The sequence below is a fragment of the Tamandua tetradactyla genome, chromosome 1, assembly GCF_023851605.1.
Source record: "Tamandua tetradactyla isolate mTamTet1 chromosome 1, mTamTet1.pri, whole genome shotgun sequence".
NCBI classification, from domain to species: Eukaryota; Metazoa; Chordata; class Mammalia; order Pilosa; family Myrmecophagidae; genus Tamandua; species Tamandua tetradactyla.
In genome coordinates, this window is record NC_135327.1 from 17757010 (window position 1) to 17771019 (window position 14010).

Sequence of the window (14010 nt, forward strand, 5' to 3'; positions counted from 1 at the left end):
AAATTGTTGAATGAATGAATAAATGAGCACATCTGAGCTAAGGAAAGGATGTTACTTCTCTGAGATTTGCTCTGTAATATATTTAGCCTTGTAAAATTATAGTAAACATTTCCAAAGCTTCTACTGGTTTGACAAATTGTCAAAGAAGCTAACTAAGGCTGTTTGAGTAGAACAGTATCTAGACAAAGGAATTTAAATATCCTCTTGCGCAGAACAAGTTACAACTGCGACATGATCCTGACCAAGTCACTTCCACTCTCTGGGCCTCAAGTTTCTCATTTGTCAAGTGGTACTGTGAGCCATACCAGGTTCAAAAGCAAGGGAACAGCACAGGGAGAGACAGTTTATTACCAGAGTAAATAGAAAATTCTTAGGTGCTATAGGGGACTGTAAACTGGAGTGTGGCTGTCAGTGGGGCTAATGTAATCCTAGATATGTAAGGTCAGAGCAAGAGTAGTAATAGTACCCTGTGGGAGGCAGGACATGCCTGAATACTTAATAAGACATATTGACTAACTAGAGTCTGATTCAAAGGAGACTAACATAAATGATGGAAGGATTGTTCTAAAACCACATAACATAAAGAAATTGGGAATGTAGACTTACTATTACCTCATCCATAAAACAAGAACACCCGACTAGAACAGGGGTTTTTTAACTGAGCTTTGTAGATCCCTAGAGGAAGGTTTCACACACATACCTCACAGGGATTACAGTGACAGAGTGGAGAGACTAAGAGAAAATGGCTCTGGGCCTCACTCCGTGCTCCAACCAGATCAGCTCTGCTCTTGTGTTTTAGGTATGGGGCTTTGGCATAATGACAAAAATAGGTAAAACACTGTTTGCCAAGCACCAAGGCCTTTACACAGGCTATTCCAATTTTTCCTCACAATGCTCTACGTCTTAGGAGCTGTTATTATTCCCATTTTACAGATGGGAGAACTAGTTTTAAAAAGGTGAAGTAACTTACCCAATTAGTAGATGTTTGAGTTAACATCTGGGATTTAAACCCAGGCAGAGTCCAGAGGCCTCTTAATCACGATATATATATATGATTTTATTTGAAGAAAATATTCAAATGCTCTAAAGTAATTTGAGAATTGCTTAAATAGATAATCTTCAAAGCCCTTTCTAGATTTAAATTTCTATAATTCTATGTTCAGCCTGCAAAGGAATAAAACAACTGCCTTCAAATATTTGAAGGGTCATCTGATGGAAGAAAGAAAAGGATTATTCTATGTGTCCCCAGAAAATAGAAGTAAGACCAAGAGCAGAGAATGGGATGGGGAAAAGACTATAGGGAGGGACTATATCTAAGAACTTCATAACAGAATAGTCCAACAACGAAACAGGTAGTGAGTGAACTCTGTGATCTTGGTAGCGTTCCAGAATCAGAATGATCACTAATGGACTGTTTTAAGTGGAGATATTGGGAGTAGAATTCCTACTTTGTATGGGAAGTGGGCCAAATGATATCTAAGGACTATAACTAAGATTCCAGTATAGAATTCTCAGATAGAGGCTCACGGTGTCAGACACTGATGATCATTTCAAGTGTCCAATTTCTCCCAAACAAAATTCAGGAAAAAGGAGAAGAGTCATCCTCAGCTCCATGCCTTTTATATTTACTGATATAATTATGAGGCTCCTCTAAGGCAAGAACCTATGCCTCAACCTGCTACCCTCAATACCAGCTATCTTCAATAAGGACATGAGGTCAGTACTGGGTTCCTTCCCTTCCCCCAACCTGTCTGAGCTGCTCTGCAACTACAGTTCTCTATATTTTGTACTGAAATTCCAAAGGTCAATGCCAGAAGTAACTTTAGTAAGTATCCTGTCCAACCCATCCCCAACCTCCAATTTACAGTTGGGAAAAAGAAGGCTCAGAAAAGGGCAGTAAATTATCTAAAGCCATTTTCCTCAGTTAATATAAAGTTTAGAGAAGGGTCCTTGAAGATGTCAAGGGTCATGAAACTTTGAGAGAAGTGAGAGGAAAAGATTAGAGATCCACTGCTAACATGAAATCCTCCATCCCTCCTCCATAATCTGCCCACATGATTCAAGTGGAGAAAGACTGTTCCCAAGAACAAATATTTCCTCATATATCTCATGTTAAGGAATGAATCATGTTCTCCACACAAGGCGCATTTAGGCCCCAAACCTGGTCCAATGGGTGTGAACCCATTTATAAACAGGACATTTAAAGATTTATGAGTTACGGTGCACCCAAACTGAATGAGGGTTGGCCTTAATCCAAGATAGGTGAAGTCCTTATATACAAAAGAAACTGCAGCTAGAAACTGGAAGTCAACAGAACCTAGAAGAGAAAGGAAAAGATGCAGCTATATGATGGAAAAGTCAAGGAACTCCAAAGATTGTAGCCAGCCAGAAGATACCAATCCTGGGAGGAAGCAAGATTTCCAGTCCTTGAAAACCATGAGCCAATAAATTCCTGTTAAACCTCAAAAGTTAATTATCTTCAGGCAAGAAGAACCAACTCCTTCCTCAGCCCCTTCACTCCAGACCTTCTACAATTTTCCTTTTCTTTCACCATCGCAACAGAAGGCACCACAGGTTGCAACAGAATTTCTAAAGACCATTTCCTCTTCAGAAACAATCATAAAATTCTGGAAGAACAGAGCCAGAAGGGACCTTACAAAGTATCTACATTTCATCTACTTTTCCCAAAAGGGGATGGCCTAGAGAAGGGAAGGGAATGGTTTGAGGCTATCTTCCTTCTCAAATTGTTTTTCCCTATCATGTATATTTTAATCAGTAGACCCAAAGTTGTGAAACCAGTGAAGATAGATGGGGGCCATAAAACCCTACCCTATCACTGATATAAACTCTAGGAGTAGAACCTAGATAATTAACAGAGTCCCTGGATATGAATATTAGGACAATAGACTCTAGGTCTCTAGCTTTCCATGTCATCTTCGCAATCTCCTTTTTGTTAGAACATTTACTTATCTCACCCTACCCAACCTTCCCAACCCTCTCAAGTACACACATACATATGCCACAGGGATCTGGGAAATTCTAAATATTATACTTTGGAATTCATAATCAGAAGCACAAAGGGAGGGACTATGGAAGCAGAGGTTCTGTCCTAAGGTCACCCCTAAAGTCATCTGCTTCTCAACAGCTCTAGTTTCTAAGAAAGGACTGAGATGTAATATGTGCCTGTAGAGAAAGAGCAGTGATTTCAGCTGAGGATGAGGTGGTACAGAGATAATGATAGCAAACAATGGAAGGAATGGATTATACCAAATTTCTCAGGCTTTGGTGACCAGCGAGACCTCTCCTAAAATAGCCCATAGATTGAACAGTTTGAATAAATCACTCAAATATCAGCCACTATTTCCACCCTTTTCCTATAAGCCTTTAAATTAATCCCAAAAATGCCCTACTGTCGCTTAATGTCCCTGGAATTGACTAGCCCCCACTCCTTCAGCTGCCCCTAATATGCCTCAGTGAATATCTCTCCATGAATGACTATCCCAATACTTTTTTTCTTCAGTGATTTTTTTATTGAGATAAAATCATTGAAAGTGTATAATCAGTGGCTCACAGTGTCATCATAAAACTGTGCATTCAGCATTACAATAGATTTTTTAACATTTTCATTACTCCCAAAACAGTAAAAATAAGAATAAAAAGAAAAAGAAAAGGAAAAAGAATACCTAAAACATCCCATAACCCTCATAACCCCTAATTGTTTATTATTTTTTTTGTCTTTTTTTTCTTACTCCTCTGTCAATACACTTGATAAAAGGAGTGTCACAAGGTTTTCACACTCACACATTCAAACCTTAAAAGCTCTATAGTCATCTTCAAGAATAAAGGTTATTGTATTACAGTTCAACGGTTTAAGGTATTTCCCTCCAGTTACTCCAATACACAAAAACTGAAAAGGGATAATTCTATACAGCATAAGAATAACCTTCAGAGGGACCTCTCAACTCTATCTCTCAGTCACTGAAACTTCATTTTGTTTCATTTATCTTCCCCTTTTTGGTCAAAAAGGCTTTCTCATTGCCATAATGCCAAGGCCAGATTCATTTCCTGGGAATTATGTCCCACCCACGTAGGGGGAAGGGCAGTGAGTTCACCTACTATTCCAACACTTTTGTCACTGACTACCTTCTCACACACATACACATAAATCTCCATTGACACTCCTACCTGCCATACTATGGGTAAGACAGTGCAAGAAAGGTTAGAGCCAAAGCCTTGTTTTAGAGGGCAAATTTAACCCTGGATCAGACGAACGGACACCTTTGAAAGAGACAAAGCGTTATGTAGAGCAAAGAAACCCTTGACTCCTCCCTCTCACTTTCTTCCCCTGATCCCCATAACCTTCACATCCAGTTGCCTATGTGTAGATTACCTATGTGCTGATTTCTTTCTTTTAAATTACTCTAAAATTTTATCTTTCCATTTCAATCCCACCAGCAGCATCCCAGTTCAGGGATCTCTATCCTGAATAACAAACTCCCAACTCTCTGGCTTCACACTCTCATCATACTCTCACTTTACCTTCTTCATTTTTCGTATTTATCCAGATTAATCTTTTTTAAAAGCCCAGTTGTAATCACATCATCCCACTGTGTAAAATCCTTTCACAGGTCTCTCCAAATAGTCAAGATCTCCCAATACCTTGACCTCATCCATTGTTGAAAACAATCTTGACTCCTCTTTCTCTCACGCCCTACGTCCAATCCAAGTTAACAAATTTCATGGGCTATTCATTCAAAATAGATGCAAATGTTGATCAAATCACTATCATCTCTCACCTGGATTTCTATAATATCCTCCTAATTGGTCTTTCTGCTTGTTCTCTTGCTCTGTTGCAGTCTATTCTCAACACAAAAGACAAATTGATTCTAAATATAAATCAAACCATGTTATGATAAAAACTGTCCAGTGGTTCCCCATTTCACCGTAGTAAAAACCAAAGTCTACACTGCCTTTCAAGGTTCTGCATGAACTAGTGATCTGCTGACCTTATTTCCCACAGTTCTCTCTTTCTCTAGCTCACACGATTTCAGCTACACTAACTTCCTAGCTATTTTTCAAACACATGAGGCTGTGGCACACTCCTGCACATCAGGGCCCTTGCACTTGCTCTTCTGTCAACCCAGATTACTTCTCCCATACCCCAAACATCTGTCATTCCCTTCAGATCACTACTCAAATGTCACCTTTATCAGAGGGGCCTTTCCTGATTAACCCCCCATTCTGCATTTTCATTCCCTTTTCCATTACTTTGTATTTTCTTTATCATTAATCTGTCATATATTTATTGTCTTGCTTGTTTACTGTCTGTCTCCTCAAACTGGAATATAATCTCCATGAGGGCAGGGACTTGTGTTTTACACAGATTTTGTCTGTTTTGTTCAGAATAATCCTTGGCACACAGCAAGCTCTCAAAAGTATGTACTGAATAAATAAATTTTTCTCCAGACAACCATTTACTTCAAACAGATTTGGTTTTCTCACCGTCCCAATATATGAATCATGATGGCTTATATTTATTGAATTCTTACAATGTGTCAGGAATTGAACACAGGGGATTGATATCCTATTCAGTCAATAACTCCGTGGGATAAAAACTATTTTTATCTCCATTTTACAGTTGAGAAAACTGAGGTTCAAAGAGTAAGTAATTTGTCCAAAATCATACAGCTAATAAATGACAGAAACAAGACTCAAATTAGGTTAGTTTGACACCAAAGCTCATTCTCCTAATCTTTATATATATACTGTCTCCCCAAAGTTTTCTCCCTCCTATGAACTATTTCTAGAAGTGGCTCTTTACAGTTTGGCTCATAATTGCTTTCAGATTGTTTTAGACCGATTTATTCGTCTTCCCAAATAGAATGTAAACTCCTTGAGATAAGATTCTGGGCCATTTAAACTCGATAAGACATTTTATTCGATATTTTAACAATATTATTAATTTGGTAAACATGGAAAATGTATCTTTTCATCTATCACAGCTGAGTTTTGGACTTCAAGAAGAGGAAACATCAAGCATCATATGGTGAAAAGAACAATGAACTACGAGTGAGGATATCTGGATATTAGTCTGGACATGGTCTCCAAGCAGGTATGGAAACCATAGGCAAATCGCATAGCCTCTCTAGACCTTAATTTACCCATCTGTAAAGAAAGGTGGCCTAAATGGACTCTAACAGTCACTTCAAGTTCTAAAAATACTATTATTCCATGAATATTATTCCAATACTATTATTCCAGTTTTGACTATTTAGAGTAGTTTTCTAAGAGCACTATTTCTTTCTTTCTTTCTTTTTTTAGATATAAAGAATTTATTTAGACAGATACATAAGGAATGAGTTAGCAGGGGGTGCCTCTGGGGAAAACTGAGAGCTTAAGATGGAGAAACTTTCTTGTCACCCTTCTGTAGTACTTTTGGCCATGAGAATATTTCATTTTATTTATTTATCATTATTTTTTAACTCCTTCCATGGCTCCATGTGGCCCTCAGGATAAAGTACAAATGCCCTACTGGGCTCCTCAGCTGCCCCTGCAGCCCCTCATCTCTCACCAGCACTCCCCCAACCTCCCCCAGCACTCAGCTGCAGCCCCATCAATCTACTTCAATTTCCAGCTGCCCAGGGTCACCTCTGGCCTCCAGCCTTTGCAAGCTCCTCCCTCAGCTGGGAACCCTCTTCTCTGCACTAATCCTTCCCTCCCCACTCCTTTCTACTTAGGATATGCAACCCCTTCACCCAAACTTAAGTAAGGTGCTATGGCACCTTTTACACTCCCCCCCATCCCACACTGAGCACCTCCCTGGATGTACTGTCACTGCTCCCACCAACTGTACCTCTTGCCTTCCCTCTGAACTCTCTTGCCTAGTACAGGAGTTGAGGCTTGATTCACCCCTGATAAATTTCACCTCTTGGCCACTTGGCTGAGCTGTTCTGAGAATTAAATGAGTAACCTTGGCAGAGAACCCCCAGTGCAGGTTCTGGTATACGGAGGTCCAGGACTGTTTTCTTGCCATTTGGCAGAGAAAGTGGAAACAGTAAAGGTAGCTGTGAGGGACAGATGCTGAGGACAATGCCTAGCATATGGTAGATGCTCAAAAATGCTTTAGAAAAGGACAGTGGTTCTTGTCATTGGGAGGAGGGATTTCTTGGAGCTTTAGTTTTTGCCGCTCTTCTTGGGCCCAACCCCAGAGATTCTGAAGAGCCCAAGAAGCTGCATTATTTTTTTAACACCCCCAAGTGATCTAAGGACCAAACTGAGAAACCAGCTGATCTAGTTGTAAATATTAAGCAGCTACTATATGGCAGGTTAAGGTTCATCTCCACCCTAGGGATAGAGAATGGAGCAAGAAAAATCTGAAGAGTACTATTTCTTTTGAGAATTATTTTAGCATATGCCCAAGGCATGTCCCAAACAAGAAATGAGTTACAAATTTGATTTGCTAATGTCACTACAGGTATCTAAATACATGGTTTATGTCCAGAAGAAAGCAACACTGTGGCTTTATAGCTTTATAAGAATATCAACTGGAACAAATCGCTGAAAAAATGTCATTTTTTAAAAAATCAGTAAAAATAAAACAAGAAGGTAGGCTCCAAGAAAGGAATTTGGGGAAAAAGAGGGACTTAAAATAAATTCTATCAGAGCGTTTGGAAAACATTGAGTATAAAGTAAAGGCAAATAGTGCAAGAAAAAAATGGCAGGCAATTATCAATTATAGAAAAAACAAAAATCTGAACATAAAATGAAATGCAATTATAATTTACTTCTCTGCAATGAACAATTATATTTACATAATCAATTATATTTAGGAACATTGATTTTGAGTTAACAGAAAAGCGGAAATATAATTACAATGGAAAGTTGGGGGAAGGAAGCTGGAGGGACATTTAAGAATCATTTGTCATAATAGGAAGTCAATACTTTCTAAAAAAGTATTACTTTTTACTTAAAAATATGGAGGTAAAGAAAAAACACATATCTGGCATATATTTACTTCATTTATAACAAATTTAATCTATTTGTAGTTTGCTCTTGCCTTAATATGCACTGGGAATCCCACAAAGGTAATTTATTATGTGGTACTCAGTAAAAGGTATAAAGGTGGTAGTGGCGGTAATAAGAAACCCAATATTCATTTTCCTGCCAAATCAAGAATGAGAAACAAAGCTACTCAGTCCTGTTCTTTTCCACCTACCTTCTCCCCTCCCTCTTCTCCAGCCACAAGTCAAGAACATTGGATTAGAAGTCAGGACACTTGGCTTTGAATGTCAGCTCTGTCATGTACCAGTTATATGATTTTGTGGAAGTCACTTAACTTCTCTGAGGTGTTTTTCCTCTTCTGAGACACAAAGTTAATGATACTCTACTAGGTTGCTATGAGCATCAGATGAATTCATGGATTTTAAAATAGTCTGTGAACTATGAAGCACTACACGAATATAAGGGGTGACTTTTTATCTGCCACAAAATATAAGATGAATATTTTACCAGTAAAAAGCAACTTTATCTCCAAGTTTTTTCTCATGGACATTTCGATCCAGTACGTTGTAGCAGATGTTGGTAGTTGCTCCTTTCATCCACTCAATGAAGATTTTCCCTTTAGTCACATCAAAGTTGTACTGGAGGAACGGACCAGGGCATGGAGTCTTCCAGTAAAATTCCTTGGCAATGCCTCCCCAAAACTCTGCAACAGAAAGGGAAGTCTAGACATCATTAAGCTTCTTAGACATAAAAATCCTCAGATGGTTCTCCAATCTATGTACATGATCAAGTCATGATTTCCCTGTCCTGTACTCTTATGACCTACTCCATGAGTCTCTCTACCTGGATATTATCACCTACCACTCCCTTAAACCACCTTCTATTCCTATGGGCTGAATCTCGACTCAGATTTCATCCTTCCCTCCTCAAAACTGCCACTCCATTTTTTCACCACCTATTCACATCCTAGCCATCCAGTACCTGGCACAATGCCTAGCACCTAGTAGGCAATCGGTAAAATGTTTAATGAATTAGTGAAAGGAATAAAACTTTTACCCATTGAGCCTCTCATAACCATCTCTTCTCTTAATTTTTTCATTCACTCACAACTACTTATTGAATATCTCCTCCTTCTCCTGTTACTAGTTGCCTACTTGCTATGTTCCAGAGAATGTATTAAGCTCTTTATATGTATTATCTCATTTAGTTTTCACCATAACCCTAGAAGGTAGGCATTATTTTCACCCTCATTTTGATTTGAAACCAAGGCTCAGAGAGGTTAAATAAGTAGTCCAAGGTAACAAAGGACTAAGTCAATATTTGAAATGTCCCTTAGGAAGAGACATTTTTGCTAAAATCCAAAAGATAAATAGGATTTTTCCTTTACTTCCTCACCAGAAAAGCGAGTGCTATGGGATGAGAGGGAGCCAAAGGTACAAATTAAGAGGAATTCTTCTGAGTCTGATACTATGGCCTATGAAGTATATACTAATTATCCTAATTTTATTAGGATAAAGAAAACTGAAGCTCAGGAAGCAAAGGAAACTCACCTAAGGAACACACAGCTACTGGCCAGCATACAAAGTCAAGTTGACTCTCAGATGTATAGTTAAAGATATTTTTAAGTGAGAACATTAGCCATATGCTATTTTAAAACTATTTATGAACCACATTTATGTCCATTAATAAGTAATGAAGAAAACTGAGTTTTGTGCTCATTTCACGTGTGTGTGTGTAGTTGTTGAAATCTAGATGTATGGATGGTACAGATTCTAAGTACTGAAGAAATTCAGAAGAAGGCAAATGAGCATGGACTGGGATGACTAGGGAATACTCTATGAAACCAGTGGAATTTGACTAGAGAGGAGCAGGAAACCAGTGGAATTTGACTAGAGAGGAGCAGGAGGGAATGTACAAAGCCAAGGAGTGGGAAAGGGACTTTTCTTTATCAATGAGCATGATCTGTGTAGAATGAGGGGTGTGGTATAGAGTAGCAGGAAATAAGGATGTAAAGGTAGGGTAGGGTAGGTTATTCAGAGGCTTAAAAGAAAGGTACAATTTTAATACGAAACTATAGGCAACAGGGAACTATTTAAAGTTTTGAGATAACCTATGAAAGCAGTGTTTCCAGAATATCAACCTAATGGTATTTAAATAAATCTACTGGAAAAAGAGAAGGTGGATGAGACTAGGTGAGAGAAAACAAATTAGGAGTCTGTTTTCTTCAGTTAAAAGGGGCAAATGTGAGAGACATTTTGAAGGAGTATTTGACAGGATTTGGTGAGAAGCAGGTTATTGGATGAGGGAAGAGGAATAATAGTCAAGCTATTAGGAGTATAGGTTTGGAGTTGACTGCCTTTGGTTCAAATCTCAGCTCCAGCACTAATTAGCTTTGTGACTTCACATAAGTTATTTAACTTCTCTAAGCTTCAATTTCTTTCTCTGTAAAATGGAGATGAGACACCTTACATTAAATCATTAAAGGATTTGTGCTTAGCAAGTAGGAAGCAATCTATAAATGATAGATTTTCTTAGAGGAAAAGATGATGACAGGCATTTTCAGCTGATACAGTGTCAATGACAAGGATTAGAAAACCAGGGAGGAGAGCAGGTTTGGGAGGGAAAGTTGGTAGAGGCCAGTCATAGTCATGCTGCATATGACATATCAACAAAATGAGTGAACAGAAATGGTCTTACAGGCCAATGGAATTTGGGACCATAAGTGAGATGCCAGTTATAAGGCTAGATATATAGAATGGGAAGTTATTATGACAGTAATAGCTCATCCCTGGGGAACAAATAAACTTCATGATGGGAGAAAATTCAGAAGGCAAAGAGAAGTGAAAAGAGGACTAAAACTCAAACTTGGACACTGCTTGCAGCAATCTACCACTCTACACTCGATTTGATTTTGTCTTAAATTACTCCATAATTGCTTCATCCATGTTAATTGTTATCAAACATTGATCGAATGCCTACGTGCATCAACACTCCACGATACATGCTTCACTTATTATCTAATCTAATCTTGATACAAATCCATGCAGCAGGCATTATTATCACGATCTTATAGATGAAGAAAAGGAATCTCAGACAGGTTTAAAAGTCTAAGACTCCAGAGCAAATGAGTGACAGAGCCAGCATCTAAATCTAGATTTTCCTGGGTCTGATTCCTGACTGAGGCATGTCCTATCAGCAAACACCATGCTGCCTCCCCACTGTGGTACAGTTTGACTCCTTACTCAGACTGTAGCTAACATAGCCTGAGGGCAAGGATAGGGAATTCTCACACATTTTTTCATTAAAGACACAGAAACATCTGACGGAATTTCTGAGTTATTATAATCCCAGTCCAAATCAAAGAAAAGACTTGTTTAGTCTTATATGGAGCGGTTTCCATTGGGCTTCCCGAAATATCAAAATAGCTCTAGGACCCCATTATTAATTTTTGAGGATTCCAGGATGGGAACCAGACTCTGTTTGTTCCTGCCCCTCAACAGTCAAGGTTAGTCAAGACTAGTCTCAGGAGGGAGTGGCTGAGTCGGTGTGAAAGGGAGGCCGAGAAAGTTCTCCTCACGGCCTTCCTTCCCTCAAGGCGACTCTTGGCCCCTTAGAACTCCTCTTTTAGCATCAGGAACTCCTTTCTTCTCTTGAAACTTCCACTTTCCTCACCGAACACTGCCCCCCACCCCCACTCCCAGCATCTCCTCAAGGAACCTCAGTTCTTCCCTTCATGGAACCCCGCATCTCCTCACAGAACCTCTGTGGATCTCTTCACAGAAACCCAATTCTCGCGAAACCCCCAAGTCACCACGGAATTCCTCCCCCAACTCTTACAGAACCCCTTTCTCCTCATGAACTCCTGTTCGCAAACGGAAACCCCATTTCCTCACAGAACGACCCCAACTGCTCACTCCTTAAGGAACCACCACTCCACCCCTCTCCTCACCGACGCCGCCTACGCCCGCCCGGGCCCGGCCTCACCCCGTGGCTCCTCCACCGACCGGCGGTGCAGCTCGCGGTAGCGCAGCAGCGAGGGGACGTGCGCCGAGCGGCTGACCTCGGGCGGCGGACACCAACTCCGTGCCCGACTCCCGGCTCCAGCCTCCTCCAGACCCCCAATCCCGCTGCCGCTCCGGCCCCGCTCTTCGGGAAGCCCCATCACGCCACGTTCGGAGCACTGTGGTCGCCTTTGAGGTCGACGCGGATGCCCGGGCGGAGAAAACAGGCCGGCGTAAAGGCGGGGCCGTGGGAGAAGGCGGGGCCTTCTGGTGGAGGCGTGGCTGAGCTAATCAGGGAGTGGGCGGGGCCATGCCTGACAGGGGCAGGACCAAGGTTAGCAAAGACTGTGATAGGGAAAAGTCGAAGATTGCTTGGGGATAGGGGCTGAGCTGACTTGCCGAAAGGGACGGAGCTGAAAAATGAAAGCAGCAGGGGCAAGACTGGGTGTGGCAGGAGAGAGGAGAGAGGGTGGGACCGCAGAGTGACAGTGGAGGGGCGGGGCCAGGCTTGACAGGAGAGGAGGTGGGCCCAAGGGGTGGCCAGAGTGGGTGGGGTCTGAAAGTGACAGATGTGGGAGTTGGGGCGGGGCTCGAGCGGGAAAGAGCTGGGCTAACAGGAGGAGCTCCCTCTGCCCAACCCGGAGCCGCCCCGTGGTCTGATTGCCTCACCGTCACCCCACTGAGTTGGGAAGCCAAGGAGAGGAATCTTCCAGCCGACACCCTTTTCCCCAGGAGCTATCCCCGCACTCTGAGCACAACTCCTCCACCCCAGTGTTCTTGAGGGCACGACCTATTACTGGCCCTGGAACAGGACCTCCTCTCTGCTGACCCTGAGGCCAGCTCAGATTTTCTCCCATCCCTGAGGATGTATTTTCATTCCCATTGCTTCCACAAATCTCCATCCGCATCTAAAGTACAAGACTCATTCAGTTAAGATTGGGAGATGCCTTCAGGTCTTTGCTAATAAACTCACCTCCTCATTGCACAAATGGTAAACCCATGGAAGGGAAGGAACTTGCGAAAGGTCACAGAGAAAATAACGACCAAGTTAGAGCCAGACCTACGTTTGCTAACCCCAGATCTGTTTCCACTATCCTATCAGGCTGAAACTAAGGCTTGTAAAATACCAAAGTCTATGCAAATGGAAGAACTTATTCACATTCCCTTCTTTCCTTTCCTTCCCTTCTTTCCTTTCCTTCCCAGCCTCTACCAAGGGACCCCTTCCATCTGCCATAACCTGGGCTCAATTACCCTTGGTTTCCCTCTGTCTTCTCCACTCCAGAAAGAAGACAAGGTCAGGCAGAACCCTCTGTCTCCTACTCACCACCAAGAAGGTCCCATCCCACCCATCAGTTCACAGACCAGCTAGCAAGGCAGGAAGGATCATAAAATATCTAACTCTAAGAGTGATCCTGAGTCCTGAAGAGGGCAGCCCCCACCTCCTGAAGTCAAAGAGAACAGTAACCCCTTTCTAGCCCAGCTTCCCTCTCCTCTTGCTCTCCTGTTCTTTGCCCAGATAGGTAATAAACCCAGCATACCCTAAGCTGAAAAAGATCTCCCCATGATCAGACCTATGATCCAGAGCCTACCCAATCCTGGGTGGGTTTGAAGACCCACTGAAGGGGTACAGACCTCACAGAGTTGACAAGGACCCCACTGAGGAGACAGATATCTTGGGGAGCCATCAACTGCCCTGAAGGGATCCAGACTTCACTGGAGGTACATAGACCCCACTAAGAGAACCCATATCTTGCTGAGGGATCTCAGGTCCCACTGAAAGTCTGGGGACCCTGCTAATAGGATATGAATGGCATTTAAGTGTATTGGCCCCGTTGAAGGGAAATGGACTCCCCCTGGGAGACACAGAGAATAAAGACTTTTCTAAGGAGACATGGACACTGGAAGGACCCAAACCACACTGAGGGGCTTTCAGCTACACTGAAGGAATGGACACCACTAAAACACAGACCTCATTTAGAGATGACAGGCCCCACAGGAGGGATCAGAC

The 14010-nt window shown here is 41.6% G+C and overlaps 1 protein-coding gene and 1 long non-coding RNA gene across 4 annotated transcripts in view; one reads left to right on the plus strand and one right to left on the minus strand.

Annotated features, from left to right (window-relative positions):
* Positions 1–14010, minus strand: part of ACSS2 (acyl-CoA synthetase short chain family member 2) — a 39692-nt gene that overhangs the window by 25343 nt on the left and 339 nt on the right. For 2 of the 3 annotated variants that reach the window (XM_077170629.1, XM_077170619.1), the window contains exons 1-2: positions 11986–12247; positions 8509–8704 (exon numbers count right to left, since the gene is read on the minus strand). In XM_077170629.1, coding sequence (XP_077026744.1) covers positions 8509–8704; positions 11986–12163 — 374 coding nt within the window. In that variant the 5' untranslated portion in view covers positions 12164–12247. Of the gene's footprint in view, positions 1–8508; positions 8705–11985; positions 12248–14010 lie in introns of those variants that run through there. The other variant, XM_077170639.1, reaches the window with a different exon arrangement.
* Positions 1405–9693, plus strand: LOC143691716 (uncharacterized). The gene is made up of 3 exons (XR_013179668.1): positions 1405–1716; positions 6003–6112; positions 9512–9693. It is a non-coding gene; the product is annotated as an uncharacterized LOC143691716 (long non-coding RNA).